The 25,641-nt window shown below is 42.5% G+C and overlaps 1 protein-coding gene across 1 annotated transcript in view; it reads left to right on the forward strand.

The window, feature by feature from the left end:
* The window catches only part of TNRC6B (trinucleotide repeat containing adaptor 6B), a 177,591-nt gene extending 152,602 nt beyond the window's left edge, over window positions 1–24,989 (forward strand). The window contains exons 12-22 of the mRNA XM_068970331.1: window positions 5,031–5,162; window positions 5,400–5,495; window positions 5,646–5,838; window positions 12,160–12,294; window positions 14,593–14,769; window positions 16,015–16,161; window positions 16,417–16,512; window positions 19,544–19,768; window positions 20,643–20,713; window positions 23,442–23,581; window positions 24,478–24,989. Of these exons, the coding sequence (XP_068826432.1) occupies window positions 5,031–5,162; window positions 5,400–5,495; window positions 5,646–5,838; window positions 12,160–12,294; window positions 14,593–14,769; window positions 16,015–16,161; window positions 16,417–16,512; window positions 19,544–19,768; window positions 20,643–20,713; window positions 23,442–23,581; window positions 24,478–24,865 (1,800 nt within the window). The 3' untranslated portion in view covers window positions 24,866–24,989. The remainder of the gene's footprint in view (window positions 1–5,030; window positions 5,163–5,399; window positions 5,496–5,645; window positions 5,839–12,159; window positions 12,295–14,592; window positions 14,770–16,014; window positions 16,162–16,416; window positions 16,513–19,543; window positions 19,769–20,642; window positions 20,714–23,441; window positions 23,582–24,477) is intronic.
* Window positions 24,990–25,641: the final 652 nt, after the last annotated feature.

Genomic DNA, 25,641 nt, shown 5'->3' on the forward strand with positions numbered 1-25,641 from the left:
CTTGAAGCAGCACTTCGAGTGGAAAGGTGACACAAGCCACATAATGGAATTTAAAGCTTTTAGTAGCTACATTTAAAAGATAAGAAACTGGTAAGATTAATTTAACAACATATATTCTTGAGCCTGAGGGCTTCCCTCATAGCTCAGTTGGTAAAGAACTTGCAATGCAGGAGACCCCGGTTCGATTCGCGGGTCAGGAGGATCCACTGGAGAAGGGATAGGCTACCCACTCCAGTATTCTGGCCTGGAGAATTCCATGGACCATAAGAAGAAACTGGTAACATTAATTTAACAATATATATTCTTTAGTCCAGTATATCTAAATTATTATCATTTCAACCTATAATCAACACTTTATATTAAAATTTTTACTTTCTTGTTTTAAAGCCTTTAGACTTTCAAAGTCGCATCTTTGAAATCTGGTATGTATCTTATACTTAAAACACATCTTGGGAATTCCCTGGCAGCCCAGTGGTTAGGACTGTATACTTTTACTGCCAGGGCCTGAGTTTGATCCCTGGTCAGGGAACTAGGATCCCACAAGTCATGCTGTGGAGCCAAATGTTTTAAAAAAATTTACAGAGTCTAAAACACATCTCAACTTAGGTAAGCCATGTTTTTCAAGTGCTCAAATAGCCACACGAGACTAGTTGCTTAACTTACCAGATGGTACAGGCCTACCAGCAGAATTACTGTATTTGTTTCTTTCCTAGAAACTGCTGCAACAAATGACCACAAACTGGGTGGCTTAAAACAACACACATTTATTCTCTCCTAAGTTCAGGAGGCTAGGCATCTAAAGTCAGGGTGTCATCAGGGTTGGTTGGTTCCTACTGGTGGCTCCAGAGGAGAGTCTATTCCATGCCCTCGGCTGCTGGCGGCTGCTGGCAGGGCTTGGTGTTTTTGACTTGTAAATGCATCGCTCCTATCTCTGCCTCATTCATGTGGCGTTCTTCCTGTGTGTCTCTAGACTTTCTCTTCTCCATCTCTGTGTCTTTACCTCTTCTTCTAAGGACACCAATCACTGGGTTAGGGCCTCTTACAATCCAGTATGTTGTCATCTGAAACTTGATTTTGTCTACGAAGATTCTACTTCTGAATAAGGCCACATTCTCAGATCACAATTGGTCGTGAATTTTAGGGAAACATGATTCAGCCTAGTATATTTGCTAAACCAAATGAATTTAAGATTCACACTGAAGGTAGTAAATATGATTTCATGAGTCACAGAGGTATAGTGGTCTAAGACTCTGGATTAGAATATGGTATAGTTCAGTTCAGTCCCTCAGTTGTGTCCGACTCTTTGCGACCCCATGAATCGCAGCACACCAGGCCCTCCCTGTCCATCACCAACTCCTGGAGTTCACTCAGACTCACATCCATCGAGTCCATGGTGCCATCCAGCCATATCATCCTCTGTCGTCCCCTTCTCCTGCCCCCAATCCCTCCCAGCATGGTATAGTAGTGTAGGCCATATCTCCACTCATGGTCTCCTTACCTGCCCCTGACATCCCCCTCCCCCTGAGAGAAGGAACAACCCTATTAATACAATAAGCTTAGAGCTACTGTATCAGAGACAGTAAGTTAAGTCACACTAGTGCCCATTTGCCATGGCACCCCACTCCAGTACTCTTGCCTGAAGAATCCCATGGGCGGAAGAGCCTGGGAGGCTGCAGTCCATGGGGTCACGAAGAGTCGGGCACAACTGAGCGACTTCACTTTCACTTTCCACTTTCATGCATTGGAGAAGGAAATGGCAACCCACTCCAGCATTCTTGCCTGGAGAATCCCAGGGACAGAGGAGCCTGGTGGGCTGCCGTCTATGGGGTCGCACGGGGTCGCACAGAGTCGCACACGACTGAAGCGACTTAGCAGCAGCAGCAGTGCCCATTTGGGTGAACTCAAAGGAGAGATGAAGAATTATTATTTGACAGGAGTTGTGGAGGATCCCTCATGCTGGCCATTAAGCTGGTGCCAAGGCAGAGTGCACAGTCATGGTATGCTTGCTTTGAGCTCCTGTCTGCCAGGGCTCTAACTGTTAAATAGAAAATCAAATAAAGAGTTGGGGTTTTTTTTTTTCAGTCTCTTTTTAATTGAAGTATTGTTTATTTACAGTGTTGTGTTAGTTTCAGATATATAGCAAAGTGGTTCTGTTTTCTGTATCTACATATCTGTCCTTTTCTCAGATTTTTTGCCACTATAGATTATTACAAAGTATTGAAGATAGTTAGTTCCCCATGCTATACAGTAGGTCCTTGTTGTGTATCTTTTTTTACATATAGTAGTGTCAAGGTTTTGACAACACTCAGGATCTCATAGAGAATGGAAAGGAAGCATCTGGGAGAACCATTACTTTAAGTCAAAATACTTTCCAAAATGAGAGAATTGATAGTTTAAGTGAAAGTGCTGAGATCTTGGAAGGAAAATTTGAACTTGGATGTTTTTGGACTGGGAAGTGTCAAAGAAAAGAAATGCAGGTATTCTTGAGAATGTAGCAGAGACCAGTGACTCGAGAGTATTAGGAAGCAGAAGAATTTGGATCTGACTGTGATGCTAAAGAAAGATAAGATGGGAACACCCCATGGGTCTTCTGATGACTCAGTTTTTATAGGGGCATTTTTAAAAGACAGAAAGTAAGGGTGTGCAAGCAAGGGTGAATGTGTGTGAATGTCACGCTGGAGGGTTAAAACACGAAATAAGCTGAGGCTTACAAAAAAGTAGGCAGGTCGAAAGTGTCTCAGAGCTCGGTTTGGTGCAGTGTGGTGACTGGGAAAGGAATCATTGCTTTGGACTCTTTGTATAAGGCTGACTAAGTGGGAATAAAAATTTTACTGCTTATGTCTTTTCTATTAAGAATAAGGGTTAAGATTAATTAAATCCTTCAACAGAGAAAGAATTTGTGAAAAGAATCGTAGAACTCCTCTCTGTGATCTTTGAAGAATGCTGGGGGTCTTCAAGGATGAGAGTTTAAATAATGACACCTCCCTCTTTTCTGCCCAAATTCTGAATTTTTAAGACAAAAGGGGGAAGGCCTCCAGGGGCCTGAATGTTCCCTATGCTGCCGAGAAAGCTGATAAACTAGAGAATGCGAGCTTCCTAATACTGAATTCCGTGCGTACCCCCTTAGTAACTGAAATAGGGCAGTCCTCCCTAGGGGCTTGCTGCCAAGAAGTAAGGGAAAGAGGCCCCAGAGTGCTGTGGTAAAGGTGGATGCCCCTCTTGTTTGGAGCTTCAGATCAGAAATGGGAAAGAACTTTTCCTCCTGTGCCAGGAAGGAAGAAGAATGAAGCAATTTCTTTTTAATTTTTTTTTTTGAAAGAACAAGGAAAAGTGGCTTGAAGAACTGATGAACTTGGTGCTGATTCTAAGTGAGATTCTAGACAAGATGATCAAAAATGTGATTTCTGAGCACATGTACTAAAAATCAAGAATCATAGTTCGCTAACATGTTTGAACATAACCCACTTTCTTCACTGATTGGTCAAAAAACGTTGGATTATAGGAATGATAAAGTTGTTGTGTCTCTATTTTGACAAGTCACTTGACAAGCTGTCTCTTTGTTTTAGATAAGATGAAAAAATATAGGCTAAGTGCTAAAACAGTTGTGTTGATTAGAAATGATTGACTGTTCCTGGACTGATCAGTTTCAGATTGGAAGGACGCTTTTACTAGCATGCTACTAGATTATCTTCAGCTCTGTTCAGTGTTCCCATCAATGACCAGATGGGAAACATAAACTGACAATAAGTGAAATAACAGGTAGAAAATAACTTGGTGAAGTGACCATTAATAAGTTAAAATATAAGAGAGGTTCATTCATCTTGTAGGTTTTATCAAGCATCTACTGTGTGCCAGGCATATAAAGATAAATGTAAGGTCCTAAGGCTCAGACATAAATTAATAGTTTATAAGCCCAGCTGCTTAAAAATTGCATGGGAGAGTAAAACATATTTTAATATTGTAGATTTTAATGGACTGTGTGAATTGGGAGATGATCAGATACAATCAGAGAAGCCAAGATCTTAGGAACTGTTGAGAGCATGGCTTTTAAAAGATGAGTTAGTGATGGTGAGGTCTACGCAGTATTAGAAAACTTCAGAAAATGGCTTCTCTGTAAATGAGAAATGAATGGGTTGAGAAATTGAATGATACACAGGTGAGAGAACTGACCCCAGTTAGCCTTGGGATGAGATGAAGGGGTAGGTGTAATCATTGTTTGTGGACATCTGAAGAACCACACTGTGGAATAATAGGAACATGTATGGAGTGCATTTCTAAGCAGTTGACATGAACTAACTCATAAAATCCTCAAACAGCCACTGAAGTTAATTTTATTCTTACTCAGATTTTGCAGATAAGGAAAGTGAGGCTCAGAGAAGTTAAATAAGTCCCTTGCTCTGAGTCATACTGCTTAGAAATGGCAGGCCCATGCAGTTTGCCTGTAGGACTTAATTTTTGACCAGAATGCTATTGATATTAAGGGACTAAGTTTGTTCTCCATGGTACTCACTGATTCATTGGGTTCAGTGACTGTTTGGGGGGTTTGTTTTTGTTTGTTTGTTTTTATTTGGAAGCTAATTACTTTACAGTATTGTGATGCATTTTGCCATACATTCACATGAATCAGCCATGGGTGTACATGTGTTCCCCCTCATGAACCCCATTCCCACCTCCCTCTTCAGTGAATGTTTTTATAGCACGTTTCCAATAATAACCTCTAAGACGAAAGTTTTGTTGTCATTCATTTTTTTTCTTGCAGAAATTTTCCTGATTATAAAATTCATAATTTCCATTGTACAAAAGTTGGAATGTCTAAAAAGAGAATGAAAAAGTTCCTATAACCTTCACCACTCAAAAGATAACCACTGTTAATGCTTTGGTATATTTCTCCCAATTGTTTAATGTTTTTCATAAATATTTTTCAAGGAAAATGTTAACAGTGCTTGCTTTAGCTTTATTGAGATTCTTTTCACACAACACACAAATTTTTTTTATTTTGATAAATTCTGAAAGTTCCTTTTCTTGACTAGGTTTCTGCCTCAATGCTTAAGCAGTTTCCCAACAGTGGCCTGAATCCAGGTCTTTTCAACGTGGGGCCCCAGTTATCTCCTCAACAAATTGCCATGCTGAGCCAGCTTCCACAGATTCCCCAGTTTCAGTTGGTAAGTAGCAGATTTTCCTCCTATAGCCAAAAGGTTTTATTATTATTATTACTTGCTTCATTTCATGTGTTTAAGGGTTGATACGTCAGCTCAACTCTTAAGCACACTCAGCTTGACCAGTAGGCCAGGATCTTGGTGGTACTTCCCTCATGGACACTGATTCGGCTCACAAACCCTTGCAGTTTTCCTAGTAAATCCACCTTAGGAAACTTGGGTCCTCTCTCCCTTACTTTGTAGGCATGTCAGCTTCTCCTGCAGCAGCAGCAACAGCAGCAGTTGTTACAAAACCAGAGGAAACTTTCTCAAGCCGTTCGCCAGCAGCAGGAACAGCAGGTATATGGCCTTGGAAGGGCCCCCTAGTGCTCGATGTGGGAATACATCTCTGCTTAACCTCTGATGGCGGAAACGGATGTTGGCTTATCATGTATCTGTTGATGTTGGCTTATTATGTGTCTGTTTTCCCTTGGGCCTCCTCACCTCCAGCTGGCTCGGATGGTGAGCGCCCTCCAGCAGCAGCAGCAGCAACAGCAGCAGCAGCAGAGGCAGCCCAGCATGAAGCATTCACCATCTCATCCCGTTGGGCCCAAGCCACATCTGGACAACATGGTACCCAACGCTCTGAATGTGGGGCTCCCAGACCTTCAAACCAAAGGGCCAATACCTGGATATGGTTCTGGTAAGCTGTTAGCATGCAAACTGCCTGTTGAAAAATCTGCCAGTCACATTCTCAGCCTAAGGGTTAGACCTCCATTACACTATTTTCATACCAGCCATGCTGGGTCAGTAAATATTCTTATTCCTTTCTTGCAAGTAAGATATCTGATTTGCTGATATGTTTCCTGAAGCTCATCACACAATTAGCAGACAGCAGAGACAAGCTTCCACCTTCTCTGGGTCCAAAGAAGTCTTTTATTACTTGTGAGTGGCAATCAATCAGCTCTCTTTCCACCAGGAACTTTTTAAATCCCATTTGTACCTGCTATGAGCACTGCACTTGTCTGACGTTATAATCGAGTAAATTACGTACAAGTTGAGAGGCATTTAGCTCTATGGATAAAATTACGTTGAAAAAAATGAGGAATTAAAATTATCAGACAAACCAATAAAATTCTTCTGATGTTAGTATTTCATCTGATTTAAATAGAATTAGCACAAGTAAGGTTATACCTTTGACATTCATCAGGAATTTGTTGGCAGGCGACTTGTAGCTCTTTAAGAACTGGGGAACATGTTGTAAGCAGAATCCAACCAGCGAGGCAACGGTATTTAAAAATAAAATGCAAAAGTTAAAAAAGTACCACCCACCACAGTGGATCTCTTCTCAGATTGACAACATTTAGATTTTCTTTTGGTAAGGACTTTACTGTTCTCTGCCACCTCAAAAACAAGGGTTAAGGGAGACTTGAAAGCTGTACTCAAGTGACAAAGTGACCTTGGACAAATGGCCTTGCTGTCTGTGCTCTGTGAGGTGCCTACTGGGGTGAGACGTCCACTGCCCACTGGGGAGGCCAGGAACTCCTTGATCCTGGATAGTTTTAAGGGAATTAATTTCTAGATCCTTAAGTTCTACCAACTATACTTTTTCTTTAAGAAAAAAAAAAGAAAATTGCACGTTTATTTATTTGTTTTATTTCTTGCTGTGGAGGGTCTTCACTGCTGCCGCGTGGCTCTCTCTAGCTGCAGTGAGCGGGGGCTACTCTCTGTCGTAGTGTGTGGGCCTCTCATCGCCGTGGCTTCTCGTTGCAGAGCAAGGCCTCTAGGGCTTCAGTAGTTGTGGCTGGTGGGCTCTAGAGCAGACTCAGTAGTTGTGGCACACAGGCTTAGTTGCTCTGTGTCATGTGGGATCGTCCTGGAACAGAGATCAAACCAGTGTCCCTTGCATTGTAAGGTGGATTCTTAACCCACTGGACCACCAGGGTAGCCCCTGTACTTTTTCTTAAAAATGATTTGCATGAGAACTGACTTTTAAATTCCATTCGACATAAAAGAAAGTCAGACGCTCCGCCATCCCTTATCCTATCAGAGCATGGTTCTCTGGAGCTCCAGACGAAGAGGAAGCCTCCCGGGATGACTATCAATGGTGCCCTTATCCCTGGGTTTCCAGTCCTCACCTTCTGAATCGTGTCCTCTTAGGGATGAAGCCTGATGTAAGAGCCTACACGTGCTGGTGTGTGTTAGGTTGTTCTGAATTTAGACAGTGTATGTGAGTGACGTGGGGGCAGCAGTGCTTCTGTTCATCCCCTTTTATCGAAGGATGTGTAGTTCTTGAAGTGGAATCCAGTTGTATAAAGCGAAGAGAACTTATCTGGAAGCCACAAGTGGCTTTTTGACGTGTTTCAGGAACACAGTTCTTTTCAGACCTTCTCAGTGCTCATCCTGAGGGCTTGTCTTAGCTGGAAAGCAAAGCACCTAGGAACAGCCTGAGCAGTATACAAAGCACCTAGGAACAGCCTGAGCAGTATAGGTTAGTGAGACTGACTCTTTGAAACAGATGTTTTCATGGCGAATAGGTAAAGCCTGTGGATTTCCTTTAGAACGGGGTATGTACCAGTCAGTTAGTTGTTAAAAACCTAGAATCATAATATATTTATTTCACTGACAGTCTTTATAACGTCTTTACTATTTTCTACCCCCCTATTAAAAAGTAAAATTATGTGTTGGCTGTAAATCTGTTCATTTTTAGCAGTGTATGTATAGTTCTCTTGTTTATTGAATATATAGAAAAATTTTATCATGTCTTATTAGATTAATCATATTGTTTGTGATTATTATACTTAATTATTCCTAATGACTAAAGGATCAAAGTTCAGTATTTATACATATATATATTTACTAGATACATTTCATGGTTTTTTAATACCATATTCCTATTTCATAAGTAACTTAAAATTTTAGTTATGCATTATTATCCAAATTAAGGAAAATATATATTTACTAGATACATTTCATGGTTTTTTAATACCATATTCCTATTTCATAAGTAACTTAAAATTTTAGTTATGCATTATTATCCAAATTAAGGAAAAAGAACATACTGACTTATTAACATTTTCATCTGATAACTTAGTAAACAATGGATACATTAGTTTTATTAAGTCTATATTAACTGTGATATAAGTAAGTAAGTAAGTGAAGTCACTCAGTCGTGTCCAACTCTTTGTGACCCGGTGGACTGCAGCCCAGCAGGCTCCTCAGTCCATGGGATTCTCCAGGCAAGAATACTGGAGTGGGTTGCCATTTCCTTCTCCAGGGGATCTTCCCAACCCAGGGATTGAACCGGGGTCTCCCGCATTGGGGGCAGATGCTTTAACCTCTGAGCCACCAGGGAAGCCCTATTGTGATATGGCCACTTATAATCTGCCTTACACAATGCATTTTGCAGTTTATTTCAGTTACAGTTTTCCTTAATTCATATTACCAATTTATTGGAATTGAAAAACTGAGACTGAAAACAAGTGTGATATGGCTGCCTATTTTGAATAAACTAAACCTATAGCTGTAAGGTTTTGATGAAAATATAGGTAAAGCATTTATACAGATTAAAGTTTTTTCGGAAAAGATGTAATAAAATGAATGTATACATTATGAATATAAATAGTGCCTAGTATAGCAGAGTAAGAAAGAAAAAAGATAACCTGTAGGCTAAAGACTAGCAAGAATAATTAAAAATTTCATACTATGTTTTTTTCTAAATACGTTTTGATAAAGCGTCTATTGATATATTTTCTCAGAATTAAAGAGTTGAATGACATTCATGACTGTTAACTAACCCTTAGCTGATTGTTCTTGTAAAATAGTTTCTAATTTTCTGCTTTTAACAAAATGGAAAATATACCTAATTGAAGTGATAATGACCTATCTAAAAATTATGTTTTAGTATTTATTATGATGCTTTAGTATTTATTATGATTTAGTATTATTATTTTAGTATTTATTACTAAAACATAATTTTTAGATATCTTATTGAGCTGGGAGAAGGAAATATATCCAAAAAGTAATGTAAAGAAATAACTGATGTGATTACGAGGCTCCTACTTTTCTCATCTACTTATTTGTATGAACTTTCTTAGTGCTTTATAAAGTCTATAAAAATTTTTAAAATAGGAATAGAATAATGTGAATTAGATCAAGTCATAGTCACTAATATCTGAATAATCTAGATACAAAGTCATTCATCTTATTAGAAAATGCACTTCCAATAAAATTTTACTTTTTATTTTACTTTTTAAACTTTATCAAAATATGTAATATTTCTGTGTGTGGTATGTCCAGTGAAAAGTAGAGATATGAATAATAGAGATTATTAAAATAGCAGAAGAATAACTGTATCCTTCCTGGGGGTATGATGTGTCAGTGACGCACATGCATGTGGACATGGATTGGAACAGTTGTGTTAAAGAGGCCGCTGTGCATGACTTCTTTTATAACTTAGTGCTTATTATAATGATTGTGAAACCAGGAATTTGTTTTCTCATCTACGACAAAAAAAGTAGTGGAAAATATAGAACTGTAGACAGAGTACAGGAGTGATAAATTAAGGACAGGTTAATTTGAGAGTTTCCTCAGGGAGGTTAAGCCAAGCCGTGAGCCAAGTGGTAGTGATGAATAGACAACGAGTTAGAGTGTGTGGCCAAGAAAGTCATTCTGGCAAGGACAGAGAAGGTGGTCAAGGGCTTATATAGGTAGCAATGATGAAGCAGATAAAAGGCATGTCCTGTGAAATGAGGCCCTGGGAAAGCCAGGGGCATGTCTTACCTCTGATTATACCTCAGCTCCTGACACAGAGCCTCGCACAAATTAGGCTCTCCATAAATACTTATTGGACTGAATGAAATGGCTTGTTTGATTAGAAGTTCTGTGTCAGGGAGCTGGAGAATTACATGGAGGCCACTTGATGAACTGAGAAAGTATGTGCTTAGTTGCTCAGTCATGTCTGACTCTTTGTGGCCGCATGGACTGTAGCCCACCAGGCTCCTCTGTCCATGAGGATCTCCAGGCAAGAATACTTGAGGGGGTTGCCATGGCCTCCTCCAGGGGTTGCCATGCCCTCCTCCAGGGGATCTTCCCTACCCACGAATTGAACCCAGGTCTCCCACATTACAGGCGGATTCTTTACTGTCTGAGCCACCAGGGAAGTCCATTGATGAAATAGCAAGGTCAAGTCTGTATTTTCTTGGATCTGGAGGTGTGAGCCACACAAAGGTCATGAGTGAAGTGCCATCTACGATAGCCTTAGAGCCCAGAATTCCCTTCATCCAGATTTGTTAAGCACATTCCATCCTCACTTGAAGCCAGTTACTATGTGACATTGAAGAAGACACAGAGTTACATAAAACCTTACATTGATTTTCCTCTCATAGTTTTGGGTTTGTAGATTGAATCTTTCAAGGCACTTTTATCTCCTTTTGCCTTCTTTATCTTTAATTCCTTTTCCCTTGCCAAACCTTATTGTTTAATTGTGGTGCTGCCATGTCTGGGTGGCATCAGATCTCCAAGTTTCTAATGAGAAAGATGCCCGCTTTACCCAGGGTTCCAACAAGACAGCCTCAGACAGTAGGAGAGTTAAAGTGGGTGCAGTATGGAGTCTGGGCTGGTTGGAGCCACACGTCCGCTAGGGGGAGAGGGAACTTCCACAGGACACCTATGCTGAGGCATGGTGGGCGCCCTGCTGATCTTCTTGGGTACCCGTGCTTGCCTGTTATTGCTACACTGACTGTGGCTCGTTCTCCTTTTTCTGTGTCTTTTTAAAATGTATTTATTTATTTATTTGGCTATGCCAGGTTTTAGTTGTAGCATATGGAATCTTTTAGTTACAGTGTTTAGGATCTGGTTCCCTGACTGGGGACCAAGCCTAGGCCCCCTGCATTGGGAACATGGAGAACTCCATGTTCCCAGTGGGCCACCAGGGAAGTCCCCCCACTTTTCTGTTTTTTATTAATTATTCTTCCCCTCTCAGTTTCAGCTATTTATTTTAGTCCTTTATTTTACTTTTTTGAGCATTAGTTTGAAAAGTATTTAATATATTCTAACCTAAAACCGACGGTGCACCTTGTGAGGCTCCATCAACAAGCCTCTCCTGTGTGGTTTTAACCTGTCCAGCCCTCTGCAGTGGGAAAATCTTAACTGCCATAGCCCTTGCTAACAGCCTAACACTTGAGGACACACTCTGAATCTCTCACCAGTTGCTTGTTCAAGCTATGGGGTCTTCGTCATTGTATAAAAACTTCTTTCAAATTGATCTCCCATAGTCTGTCCTGTTCTCAGACTGTCAGTTCTCTTTGTAAAATATAAACTTAGTTCTATATTTCACTTGCTAAAAAATTCTCTTTATCTCCTATCTTTGGGGGAGGGGGGCAAAAAAGTTCTAGACTTCTCGGCCTAACATACGTAAGACCCTGCAAGCTACAGCTCTTCATCTCTCCTCATCTCACTGCATCCATAGTCAGCCAGGCGTTGGAGTTACACTGGGCTCCTCGTCATTCCCTAAGCACCCATGATTGTCACCAGTTAGAGCTTCGCACTTGGTTTTCTTGACTTACTTACCTTCCTGTCCTAGGCCCTAGATCAGCTGTCCTTCTGCAAAGCCTTTCCTCCCATAGATACCTTACCACAACTTTAGGGCAGCTGTTGCACCATGTTGGTTTGTAGTGTGGACATCTATCTCAGCTGGAGAACTGCTGGTCCCACACTCCGTTTGACACAAACCTGAGCTAAATAGATAACGTGAGTGCACATGCGTGCCCTGAGATGTTCATTAGATGACATCATATGTGTTTTCATACCTGAACAGAGTCGTCCCTTTTGTAGCAGGCAGGAGCCCAGACCAACATTTCGAATCAAAACACCTGTTTCTAAGTGAAGAACACTTCATGTGAATTGGTCTTTTAGTGACGAATGAAGCCATTTATGGGTTCTGCCTCAGATCTCTTGGTTATTGATGCTAAAAACTGATTTAAAAACAAAAAAAAAAGACCTAAAACGTGCTTCTCCATTTCAGGCTTCAGCTCCGGCGGCATGGACTACGGCATGGTTGGTGGGAAGGAGGCTGGAACAGAGTCTCGCTTTAAACAGTGGACCTCCATGATGGAGGTGCCCTCTGTAGCCACACAGGAAGCCAATATGCACAAAAATGGTAAGACACACAGAGCCTCGTGACCTGAAGCTCTTTTGATCCTCAGAAGCCTTGACACAGGGTCCTATAAGCTTGTTCTGAAGCACAGATCTTCAGCTTTTTCTTAAACAGTCTTGATTGCATCCCCCACCCCCACCCCTGCCATGATCAGCTATGAGAGCAAGATTGGGGTTATGTGTATTTCAAACTGTAAGAAACTTAAAGTGCTAGTTGTACTTAAGGAAAGAAAAATTTCCCACCTGCGGTAGGATCAAGAGCAGTAGCAGTGAACTTGAGCTCCCCTTAGGGTAAAACCCTAATAAATTGCTTGAGAGAACAGAATCTGTTTTCGGAGCTGCGAGAGAGATCACAGTAAATATGTATCATGTTGACTGTTTCAACTCTTTGATCTCTGAAGATGACTAATCGATCAGCACATGAGGTCTGGACTTTGCACCAACCTTTCTTGTTCTTTATGAATTGCAGTGTCTGCAAGACAGCAGTTGAAGGTCTTGCAGGTTTTGGTCGTGAAAGTGGGTCAGCCCTTCATCTCTCTTAATTCTGTGTAAGAGCATGTCCATTTCCCTGTGAAATGGATAAAAGGTCTTGGGGCCTTCCTGCAGCCTTTGCGTCAGTGTTTGTTTCACTTGTCAGTAATTTACTTGGACTCGTCTGTATCCATGAGAACCAAGTGTAAATAGGTGTCGGAGTGGCTCCTGCAGCAGCTTCCTGGAGCCTTAGCCCCATTAGCTTGGAGCCTTTCAGGGTTCTTTTCTAAACCTGCTCTTCCACATGCACTTCTGGAGGCTGGTGAAGTGGCCCCGTGGAGCTGTCTGCCTGCTGTCCCTAAGTATCGTCATTTGATTTCATATTACAGAATCAGGAATGGTTTATTGAAATGTCCAGTCTGTTTCTGAACTGAATAATCCAAGCTCTGCATCTCTAGCGTTGGACCCTCTGGCTGCTTCCTTAGGCTTATGATTCATCAGGACCCTTGTCCCCAAAAACATGATAGGTGTGTGATTATAAATGCACATGAGAAGTGGTCTTGAAGGTAAAATACTCGCTTGCCATTTGAGAACTTACAGGTCACGTTTTCCCCATTTCCTGAGCCAATCCCCAAGGTAACTGAGCTTTTCGTTTTCTGCTTCTTCACTGTAACGTGCCTTTGAGTCAGATTCCTACCAGTGGCTCCAGAAAAGCGGATGAGTTCTTAGTGGAGCATGGAGATGGTTTTCAGAATACTTGTGCTAGGCCAAACCAAGCAGATTACTTTAATCAATAACAAACAGAAAAAGTTTTTTGGGTGGGTTTTTTTTTTCTTGGTCATGCCATGTAGAATTTAGGATCTCAGTTCCCCAACCCAGGGGTTGAACTCTTGCCCCCTGCAGTGGAAGCACAGGGTCTTAACCACTGAACCTTTTAATACCTTACCCTGGAAGTAATTTTATCTGTTGATAAGCTGCATCCTTAGAATACATCAGGCAACACAGTACGGCATGTAAAATTGATTCGAGAAATAAGTAGAATGTTATCTCACAGAGGCCACAGTTTTCATTTAAAGCTCATTTTTTATTAGTTTAAGGGAATTGCTAAGCTTTTAATTATTTTTTCTTGCCTCCCAGCACATACGATGCATAGTGGAGACACCAACAAAACCCCTGAAATGCTCTGAGGAGAGCAGTTTTACAAAGGATTTGCTGTTCTTCGTGTGTGGGGCCCAGGAGCTCAGCGCTGCAGAGTTCATGGCTGGTCTTGTGCTGGCAGAGACCGTTGGCAGGAACGCCGGCTCACTGCTCTGGAATTTAAAGCAATTGCAGATGCTTTTCTCTCCAGCAAGCTCCCTCTGTTTACTCTGCTTCTTCCACTGAGCTAGGCCTGATCGGCACTTAAGGACTTGAGTGGGTTGGTGTCAGTGGAAATGTAGTTTAAAACCCTTTTATGTGCTGCAGATTGTTTAGTATTTTTCCCACTCCTCATTCTTGAGTCATTAGTGTAAAGATGGTGGGGATGATGTATGATTCATAGTTTATGAAAGTTTCTCAAGTTAATTTCATAAGACCGTGGAGTTTTAAACTGAAAGGGGCATTCAGAAATGAGAACAGTGCTGTGTGCAGAAGTGCAGACTGAGAAGCCAGGAAGGTGAGACGGATTGTCATGGTCATCCTACTTCCTAATTAATGCACTGCCTCTCACATGTGAACACCTCGTTCCAGGACCAGATCCTGGAGACTGTGAGTTCCTCTGAATGAAAGCTCAGCAAGTTCTGTTCATAGGAGTCCTTTCTGCTGTGAACTCATCACCTCTCTTTTTTCTCAGTCGCTATCGTGGCCCCTGGTAAGACCCGAGGAGGGTCACCATACAACCAGTTTGACATCATCCCAGGTGACACACTGGGTGGCCATACGGGTCCTGCTGGTGATAGCTGGTTACCTGCCAAATCTCCACCAACAAATAAAATCGGAAGTAAATCTAGCAATGCCAGTTGGCCTCCAGGTACTACCGTCCAGAAAATGGTGGTTTTGTGTTTGGGGTATCATTTGTTTTGTAATTGTTAATTTCAGGTTCTGAACAGATTGCTTTTTGCCACCCACGTTGATTTTTTTCATCTAGTTAATTTTTTCTGCTTTTCTTTGGAAAGATAGCAGATTTTCATGGGGTGGGGAGAGGTGGTCTTCGCTCTGTAGATTTCAGTCAGGAAGATAGGGTGGATACTGATCACCTGCAAGACAGGTTACTGAGTGGTAGATACAGCATGGACACAGACGGGTCAAAGGGAGTTAGGGGAGTGCAGTCTGAGGATGCAAGAAGGGGACTTTGGAGCCAGTGAATTGATTCATTTTTCATTCACCAAGTATTTATTACCAGGTTCTAGGGATGTAGACTCGTAGAGCAGTGAGAGTATTTGCTGTTTTTCCTCTTTTATTCTGATACATGTAATCTAGTTTCATTGTAGAAAAGTTTGAAATTTTTACTAAACCAAATATAAAAATGAGTTTTAGTCTGTGTCCTTAACCTTTTTCTATATACTATTATTTGTGCTATGAATACATGTAGTCTCTATTAATGCATATTATTCATGTATACTACATACCATTCTTCCTCATGATTTGGAACATAAAAGTTTATTCTGTCATATGATTTAAATATATAAAGATATATATGATATATAAAATATGATATAAAGCTTTAAATATGATGTAAAGAAATTGTAAACACATATTCTAGGCCTCCTGATGATAAGCCAAATGATTCCTGTCAGTTTTCCCTGGTCATTCCAGGAGTAGCAATCATCTGTGTTTTCTTTTGTGCATCTGAGCCAGTTTCCCAGTGAGATAAAGCAGAAGTATCTCCTCTCCAGCTCAGATACTCTCCCAGTTTTCACCTTGATGTCCCCACAGTTGTCCTGAGCACCATACTACTCAGGCCTGCCTCCCTGCCCTCAGGCCTGAATTGGCCTGGGAGCCGGGGGGGCAGGAGCAGGGTCTGCCCCAGACCCTCACTCTCTCTGGCATCAAGTTCACAGGCACAGAGAGGAAGTAGGTGAGCGTGTGGTGGCAGCACAGGAGAGCTGCTGGCAAAGCATGTTTCAGGCTGACTTTTTTTTAATGATGAAAATCTGAGCTAAAATAGCTTCAGAATTTAGACTTTTCTTAGACCGATTTGTTGTATCAAAAAATTACTTGACCATATTTTGAACAACTTCTTACCTCAATCTAATATTTGTTCTCCTTGTCTCAGAATTCCAACCAGGAGTGCCATGGAAAGGTATCCAAAACATTGACCCTGAATCTGACCCCTATGTCACTCCAGGAAGTGTGCTGGGGGGTACAGCCACATCTCCCATTGTAGATACTGACCACCAACTTCTGCGGGATAACACCACAGGTAAATAAGTAAAACCCCTCATGTTTATCCAGCACCCAGTATTTTCCTGTTTGGCAGTCTCTGGCTTCATTTGCATTCTCTGGTGTCTAGTAATTACACCAGGAAATGCAGGACTAGGTAGCTCTGTTTTTCACGTTTATTTTTTAGATTATCCTTCCTTTTATCGAAGGTCAAATAAAATACTTCAAGATTTGACTAGTTCCACTGATATTTATCTGCAGTTTTTTCATCTCGTTCTTCATTTGTCATCTAAAGGGTCTAATTCTTCCCTCAACACCTCGCTGCCTTCACCTGGTGCCTGGCCCTACAGTGCCTCTGACAACTCCTTTACCAACGTTCATAGCACTTCAGGTAGGCGTGTGACTCATTTCTTCCCCTCTGGCTAGCGCTTTCCTATCAGGTTGCATTGTACAAAGGAAATTGGTGTTTATTTCTTAAGGAATAAATTATAGCAGCTGAACAACACAGGTCAGCGTGGATGGAGAGACATCTCTCATATAGGCCGCATCCCCGGGGAACTTGCAGGCTCACAGAGGCAGGATGAGACAAATACCATTTAGGACCAAGGCAGATGGTGACATCATTGCAAGGAGCTGTGGGTGTTGTGAGGACAGAGGTTATATCCTGATGACACAAGTGCTTTTCTTTTAACCGGTCTGCCAAGAAAATCAGGGGCCATGAGAAGAACCAGTTAAGTTCAGCTTGTTATTTCTGAGGCAGCCAATTAGAGCTTGCTTTTCTCTAAAAATTCTTCCACTTACAGACAAAGGCTAAGGGCAGATGGCCAAGGGGGAAAAAAAGAGGACCTTGGTTAATTCTCCAACATTTGCTGAGTTCCTTGTGTGTGTGTTCTGTTTTGTTTTTAAAGATAGTTGGGAATGGAAAACTTAATGGATATAAAAAAGCCTTTGAAGTCACTTACTTAGCACAACGCCTTACAGATTGGTAAACCAGTCATTAGTAATTGGCACGTTGGTCTTGCAAAAGTTGGACCTTAAGCCATTAAAGTCATTAAGGCTTCTGCTCTTTGTCCAAGTAAACGCAAGTAAAACAAATTCTTAGCTACCAAGACACTGCAGGTTAATGACCTTACAGATTGCCTTCTTTTTGTTTCCACTTCTGCGTCGTGCTGACAGTACAGTAACTTCATTTACTGAATGCTCCTGCAGACCATGCAGCATGCTAAGCCTTCAGCATAAATTCTTATCTTACCTTCACCAGAATCTGTGGGGAAGTTCTTGCTGTTATCCCATTTTGTAGATGAAGAAACCGAGACTCAGAGAGCTGATAGAGTCTGTTGCAGGTCTGAGTGAGTGTGTGAAGGAGCTAGCTCCACGTTCCATGTTTCTGCACCCCACCCTGCATCATTCTTTCATAGGACTTTGCCCAGAGCGGTACATTTGTCACAGTTGATGAACCTACAGTGGCACTTCATTCACCCAGAGTTCATAGTTTTGTTTTTGCATTTTTCTTTTTGACTGCACCGTGTGGCTTGTGGGATCTTAGTTCCCTGGCTGGGGATTTAACCCACGCTCCCTGTGGCGAAAGCTCAGTGTCTTAACCACTGGACTGCCAGGGAAGCCCCCTGTGTCCGATTTTTAAGAGGTAGCAATGTAGGGCTGAAGACCTAGGACTTCTGCCTTTACATGTAAAACTTCGTTTTCACCTCTGTTATTCCTGTAACTGCCCACGCCCCCTTTTTACAAGCAGATGATCACCTGAGAGGTGACCCCAGGCATCACCTGAACTTGTTTAAAACTGAACATACACCTCCTTCCCACCCCCAAATTGTCTTTCTTTCTTACTAACCTCTCATTGCCTAGAGGTGCTGTTGTGCATCACTTAGTCGCAGCATCTCTTCCCTTTAGCCTCTTCCTTACTCTTTCCCATCTCCCCCACTCGCGGGATTCAGGCACTGATAATGCCTCCCAAGTGCTTTCTTCTCTCTCACATCCATTTCTTCTCTTCCATTCTTTGTGCTGTCACCCAGGTTCTGACCCTCATTTGAACACTACTTACTAAATCTGCTGCAAGACTGATAGTATCTAAAACTTGGGTCAGCCCCTGTTGTCCTGTATGGCCTCCTGTACCTCTCTGCCCCAGGAATTGTTCAGCCACAATTGCAGGGAAATGTATTTGGTCCAGAGCGAGTTCAAGTTGAACCTTGGTTTGTATTTTCCTGTTTTGCTGAGCCCATCCGTTTGTATCAATCCTTCGAGATTTTTCTTGGCACAGTCTTTGCTGACAGCCCAGCATTGTCTTTCTCCTCCACGTATTGAGCAAATAAGATGTTCCCTGGGGTTACAGCTCTGTGTTCATCTGTTCCATCTTCCCATCTGAACTTGAAGTTCTTGAGAATAACTGTTTATATTACCCATAGCACTGATTTAGGGCCTTAAAGTGAAGTAAGCGCTCAGTGAATATTTGTTGATTGTGATTTTAAAATCCATTTGAATGTTGCTATCTACTCTTCTGGATCAAGAAAAGTGTAATTTTTAGTGTAGTTTCCATTCAATCAATAAGTATTTATAGGATAAATACTTTAGTTCTGCCAGGGTTCACATTCTTTGATATCTGTAAGACTAATGGCTTTAAGGGTGATTTCCTTGAATTTATCTTCTTTTTCAGATTGTATTTAGTTAAGAAGCAGTAGAGAGTTAGTTCGGAGAAGGCAATGGCAACCCACTCCAGTATTCTAGCCTGGAAAATCCCATGAGGGGAGGAGCCTGGTAGGCTGCAGTCCATGGGGTCACGAAGAGTTGGACACAACTGAGCGACTTAACTTTCACTGTTCACTTTCACGCATTGGAGAAGGAAAGGGGCAACCCACTCCAGTGTTCCTGCTTGGAGAATCCCAGGGACGGGGGAGCCTGGTGGGCTGCCATCTATGGGGTCGCACAGAGTCGGACACGACTGAAGTGACTTAGCAGCAGCAGTTAGTCATCTTATTAACTGTTTGGGCTTCCCTGGTAGCTCAGACAGTAAGGAGTCCGCCTGCAATGCAGAAGACCCAGGTTCAGTCCCTGGATCGGGAAGATTCCCCCCTGGAGAAGGAAATGGCAACCCATTCCAGTATGTTTGCCAGGAAAATCCCATGGACAGAGGAGCCTGGCAGTCCATGGGGTCGCAAAGAGTCGGACAAGACTGAGTGTCTGAGAGTTAACTCTAGCTCATGTGTTCATATGTCAATTCAGAGTAATAGTCACTGAGAATTTATGTTAGATAAGCTCAGAGAACAATGTTATTTTGTTACTCTTCAAACATCTACTTATTTAGACTGTAAAACTGTATTTATCTGTGTGTATATGTAAAATATACACGTGTTTGTTGGCGAAACTGATGTATCTAACCTCATTTCCTCCTTCCTTTTCTCTTCTTACAGCAAAGTTTCCTGATTACAAATCAACATGGTCCCCAGATCCCATAGGACACAACCCCACTCATCTCTCCAACAAGATGTGGAAAAACCATATTTCCTCAAGGAACACTACACCGCTGCCCCGCCCGCCTCCCGGTCTGACCAACCCCAAACCATCATCTCCCTGGAGCAGCACAGCACCCCGCTCAGTCAGGGGGTGGGGGACACAGGACTCACGGCTCGCCTCCGGTGAGGAGCTGCCCGAGGGAGCATCATTGTTCCAGCACAAGGGACTCATGCTCACACACAGTTGAAGACATGACGTCTTCACAGGAGAGGAAATCATGGTTGTTCGGTAGAGGAAAAAGTACCTCTTGAGTGGAAAATTGAAGTCAGCCTATAAAGGCACAGGGACCTGAGAACTCCCAAGGTCTTGATGGAGTAAAGATGAGAACCTTGGGAGCAAAATGTTGTCTTGCAAATAAGGCATAAGAGTGTGTAGGATCACAGTCTAGGAGAAGAGAACTGACTGTTGAGTGACAGGATAAAGAAGGTCAGAGTGAAGCAGGAGGGAGATTTTTTTTTTTTTTTTTAATATATTTACTTATTTGGCTGCATCAGGTCTTAGTTGCATCATTCGGGATCTTTCCTTGTGGTGTATGGGCTCCGTAGTTGCACATGCGGGCTTTTTCTAGTTGTAGCACAAGGGCATAGTTGCCCCAGGGCATGCGGTATCTTAGTTCCCATCAGTTCAGTTCAGTTCAGTCGCTCAGTCATGTCTGACTCTTTGCGACCCCATGAATCGCAGCACACCAGGCCTCCCTGTCCATCACCAACTCCCGGAGTTCACTCAGACTCACGTCCATCGAGTCAATGATGCCATTCACCCATCTCATCCACTGTCGTCCGCTTCTCCTCCTGTCCCCAATCCCTCCCAGCATCAGGGATCAAACTCTGCATGGCAGGGTGGATTCTTAACCACTGAACTGCCAGGGAAGTTCTACAAGATGATTTGTAAAAGGAGGGAAGAAACGTGTGTAGGCTCTATGAAAATGTTTCTCACGTGTGGCCATCTTAATTTTTTTGTTCATTCTTCCTGATCCTTCTTTCTGGTTGCTTCCAGCCTCTACCTGGAGTGATGGTGGTTCAGTTCGTCCTAGTTACTGGCTGGTTCTTCACAATCTCACTCCACAGGTAATCATGCTTTCTTGGGATTTTCTGGCTGGGACTTGATTGTATTAAGAGAGAGACACTCAGAGATGTGGGGGTTTAACACATGGGAGAGTTCATTTACTTCCTGGTGAGTCTCCCCAACCAATGCCCAAAGCCCATTTCTGAGCCAGAGCGGGGAGGAAACGGTGTTGGCCACTCAGCTTCATGCCTACCTCCATGGTGATGTTAACACAGGTAGTTTATAAATAGTGAGTGTAGGGTGGTATTATCTGATGAATTCTATTTAGCAGAGATAACTTGCTTTGTGGATCTGCCTGTCAGAATCTGGAACCAAGCAAAAAAGTTACCTGTTTTTGTATTGCTCATTCAACAGGACTTCAGGCTCCCTGTCAACCATTTCTGTGCTTCATTCATACACGACTCACCATAAAGCTCTGTGTAGGAGTGTGGATTTCGTGACTGAAATGTCACACGTGTGCTCTTGCTTTTCCATCCACTGTCCTCGTCTGGGTCGATGGCATTACTGATTCTCTCTCACCAGGATGTGCTCTCTGGGTTGTTGTTACAGTGGTGGGGCTTCATCTGCACCAGATCACCCTCCCTTTCACTTGAGTTGCCTGATGACTGGCACGTTTGTAGCAACAGGTGTTGAGTACTCAGTGAAATGAACCCCTGGAAACTTGAGCCCATGGTCTTCATTTGGACTTGCCAGCACAACCTTTTAACAGCACCTTGTTAAAAAGAAGTCAGTTAGACCTCCCTCCCCTTGATGGATTCACTCACACCTTACTAAGCCAGCATTTTCCAGACTGTTCCCATGGGCTGACAATAGGTAATATGTTTGAAATATGTACTTGATTAGACAAAATGAAGCAGATACCTTCACTGTAAGACTTCTTAGACCCTTTAATATGCTAACATGCATTATGATCCTCTGTGGGGAAATACAGATTCTCCTCTGTATTTGCCCAGTGAACCTGTTTGTGGGGGGTAAGTCGAGGGCTCGTATTTTAAGATTCACATTGAGAGAGACAGTCTTCCAAATACAGTTAACATGAGAAACTGTCTGGATTAATTTCCATATCTAATCAGCTCAGCTGAAGTTCCTGGGTTATTTATTTAGCTAAGAGTTGACTGAAGTATGAACATTTTATATAACCATCCTCAGAACTATACATGCCTCATTATTTCTAAGTCGTCACAGTGTGGTGGGTGTAATATGGTTAGGATGAGAGAGGCAGTGTTGAAAGGAGCCTGTATTATTATATGAAAAATAGTAAAAGTACAGACTACTACGTATAAAAGAAATAAGCTGAAGGGATATATTGTACAACACAGGGAATATAGCCAATATTTTTAAGTGAAGGGTGATCTATATAAATTGTGAATCACTATTATATACTTAAAACTAATATAATACTGTAAATCAACTAGACCAATTGATTACAATTAAATTTTTAATTTAAAAATAAAATTTAAAAAGAAGAATGGTACTTATATTTGTATATAAATGAATATAAGGTTTGACTGAGTTTGTATTAGAAATGAGTCAGTTTAAAAATCAAAAGACCTAATAACACATTAATCTCAACCATAGCTTAAAAGAAAGTTACAGGGTCAGATCTTTGGGGACCAAGATAAATTGTCATCACCTACAGCTTATTGAGAGGATATCTATCTTGAGAAATCACTTGTGACACATACTGACCTGCTGATATAGTCAGTTGTCATTTATAAATGCTGAGAGCTTTTCTTCAGTCATTTTCTATTAAGAATTATGGTGAGACTGGCAGTTTTCCATCCTACAGGATTTCCATGGTAAAACCGCAGAGTATTTCCACCACTGCTGCCAGGAACACAACTTTTTAAGGCTCTTTTAGTAGTGATTTGTTTCCCTTCCCCCGAAATGAACCAAAAGGTTGGACTGAGCATCTCCAGTAAACCTAGTGAAGATCTGAATACAAATGCATCGACCAGAGTGAATCAACAGTTTTGTTCTCTAACATCATAGATGAGGAAGGGCAGTTGTCCCAAATCGCTGAACATCCTCATGCTGAGAGTCTGATAGGGTGAGTGCCTGTAACCTTCGGTCACCTTGGCCGCGGGCAGCAGAGAGCACAGAGAAGTAGGCAGAAGTGGAGTCTGTCCTTGGGATGGCCGGAGTAGGAGGAGGAAGACATCAGAGTTGTCTGAGTGAGGGCACCCATCAGCATTCTGTCGTCAGATGGTTAGCAGTGCCTTCCTTGTTCGTGTCTTTCTCTTCAGCTTTTTGTGAGATTGGAGGAAGAAACTACATTAATAATGTTGCTCAGAACCTTGCATGTTTTCTTAAATTCTTATTTGGTTAACCATTTTATTTCTGTGTTTTAAGGCTCTACCGAACAACACAGGTTCACTCATTTACCTCTTAAGGAAAATAGACTACAGGTTGAATTGTATGCTTTTTGTTTTGAGCTGTATTTATACAATCATTTTCTTTATCTGCAAAATGGGCACAGGAGATCTGAACCCAGTGCTTTGACTGTCTTGAGATTTGCTTTGAAGACCCTGTATTCAGCGCAGTATATTCAGGAGGGTCCAGTGCAACTCCCGTCTCCAGTTCTTCAGTCATCTCTCCAAACCTGACTTAGGACTGAGGCTGTTAGTTACGAACCGGAACCCCTCCTCACTCTCAAATACAAGAAAGGTCCCCTGACTTCCTTTCCCACCCCACTCCAGTTTTTATCTCATGACTGTCATTACTCTTTAGATTGATGGGTCAACCTTGAGAACCATCTGCATGCAGCATGGCCCACTGCTGACATTCCATCTGAACCTAACCCAGGGCACTGCCCTGATCCGATACAGCACCAAACAGGAGGCGGCCAAGGCCCAGACTGCACTGCACATGTGAGTACCCATCCTGCCTTCCCTGAGACAGACACGCATGAGGAGGCTCACGTGAGTACCCAGGCACGTGCTTGATGAAACAGGGATGCACAGGACTTGCACACAGGCGGCGGCGTCACGTAACCAGCTGCCTGCATACTGAGGTGGCTGATCTCATCTGCCTAAGTAAGCACGGGTGTCATATGTGTACCCGAGAATCAGAATTCCAAAAGTAACGGATTTGTACATTTTAATACCATAAAACAAAGCCACTATTTAGAAATGAGACATTGTAAGTGCTGTCCTTTTTCATAATAGAATCTCGCTGCTTGCTTTGGCCTCTTCGTGGGTGGTGATGAAATATTATGGTCTTAGTTCTGCCTACAGTAGGTGGGGCTGGATCAGACTGACCATCCTCCTTCCCGCCACCATCAAGGTGGTGAACAGGGAGGCGCTGACTCCCCGTGGCTGCAAGTGCCACGATAGAAAGGTACACAGAGAACAAGCAAGTGATGGGGAGGCTTAGACAGTGAGCCCACCCTGAGATGAAGCAGCGCTGCCGATTTCTGGAACTGGGTCACCTTGGTGCTTTGGGCTGTGATCTTTTACCGCCAAGGGAAAAAAAAGGCCCAATATTCACCTGACAAGCAGATTCTGTATCCCAAGGGATGTTGCTACATCATATCGTCCAGTAGCCTTTGGGTATCTTGAGATTGAGTGATATTTGATTGCTCTAAATCAGTATTTCTCAGTCACCTGATGGTCTGGTTGAAAGACATGCTCCAGTCCTGGGGATGTGGAAGCTGCCAGTGACAGACGCGCTCCTTTGAGTAGCGAGGACTCAGGATACTCCATCTCCATGCCTGCTTCAAGACCTTCCTCAGATGCATAGCTTTCTCCCTCCCTTTTTTTTCCAGGTGTGTGTTGGGAAACACTACCATCCTGGCTGAGTTTGCCACCGATGACGAAGTCAGCCGCTTTCTGGCACAAGCTCAGCCCCCTACACCTGCAGCAACCCCGAGTGCGCCCACCGCGGGCTGGCAGTCCCTGGAGACCGGCCAGACACAGTCAGATCCCGTCGGACCTGCTCTGAATCTTTTCGGTGGGTCCACAGGGCTCGGGCAGTGGAGCAGCAGTGCTGGTGGCAGCAGCGGGGCCGATCTTGCTGGCGCTTCGTTGTGGGGCCCCCCCAACTACTCTTCTAGCTTGTGGGGAGTCCCAACCGTGGAAGACCCTCATAGGATGGGCAGCCCTGCTCCTTTACTACCTGGTGACCTTCTGGGAGGAGGGTCGGATTCAATCTGAACTTAGAACTTTCAACTCTGACCTCGTGACCTTTTTTGGAACAGCAGCAGCACTAACTTGACCTTTTCGTTTTTTTTTCAACTTGCAATAAATACATTTTTAAAAGGAAAAAAGAAAACGGAGAGAGAGAAAAAAAAAAAAAAAGGTGGGTCATTGACAGACTGTCTGAGCACATAGTTGCCTCCCTTCTAACTTCAGTTTTTTCGTTTGGAATATGAATCCAAAAAGAGAACATATCACTCTTGAAATACTTGAATCATGAACGCCAACCTAGAAAGACAATGTGAAGCAAGTACACATACCATTTAAATTTAAACACACAAAAAAATTAAAAAAATTAGTTTCTAGTTTTTCACTTTTTTCATGTTATATGGAAGTTGTTGCTAAGAAACATATATACTGAAAAAAAAAATAGCTTTTTAACTTTGTTTGCACTGGGTGTGTTTCCGTCCTTAGGTCTACCATGTTTGGGAGGGAGGGGAATTCAAAAGCATTGTTGGGGTGGGGGAGGGAAGACTTGACGGAGCCTCACTTTAAAAACAAAAACATAAAAAACCTAAAAAAAAAAAAAAAAAGGAAAAACTTTGTGATTGGCTGGTTGATAAATACCAGTGTGTTCTGGCACATGTAACTGCCCAGGCATGCTCGTTCTGGTGTGTGTGTGCACGTGTGTTCATGTGCATTCGCGTGCATCCTTCTCTCGGTCTCTGTGTGTGTGTTGTGTGCCTGTGTCCTCCTCTTCCTCCCCACCCCCGAGTTCTCAGAAAGCTGCATTG

Source organism: Capricornis sumatraensis, chromosome 4 (assembly GCF_032405125.1).
Source record: "Capricornis sumatraensis isolate serow.1 chromosome 4, serow.2, whole genome shotgun sequence".
Lineage (NCBI taxonomy): Eukaryota > Metazoa > Chordata > Mammalia > Artiodactyla > Bovidae > Capricornis > Capricornis sumatraensis.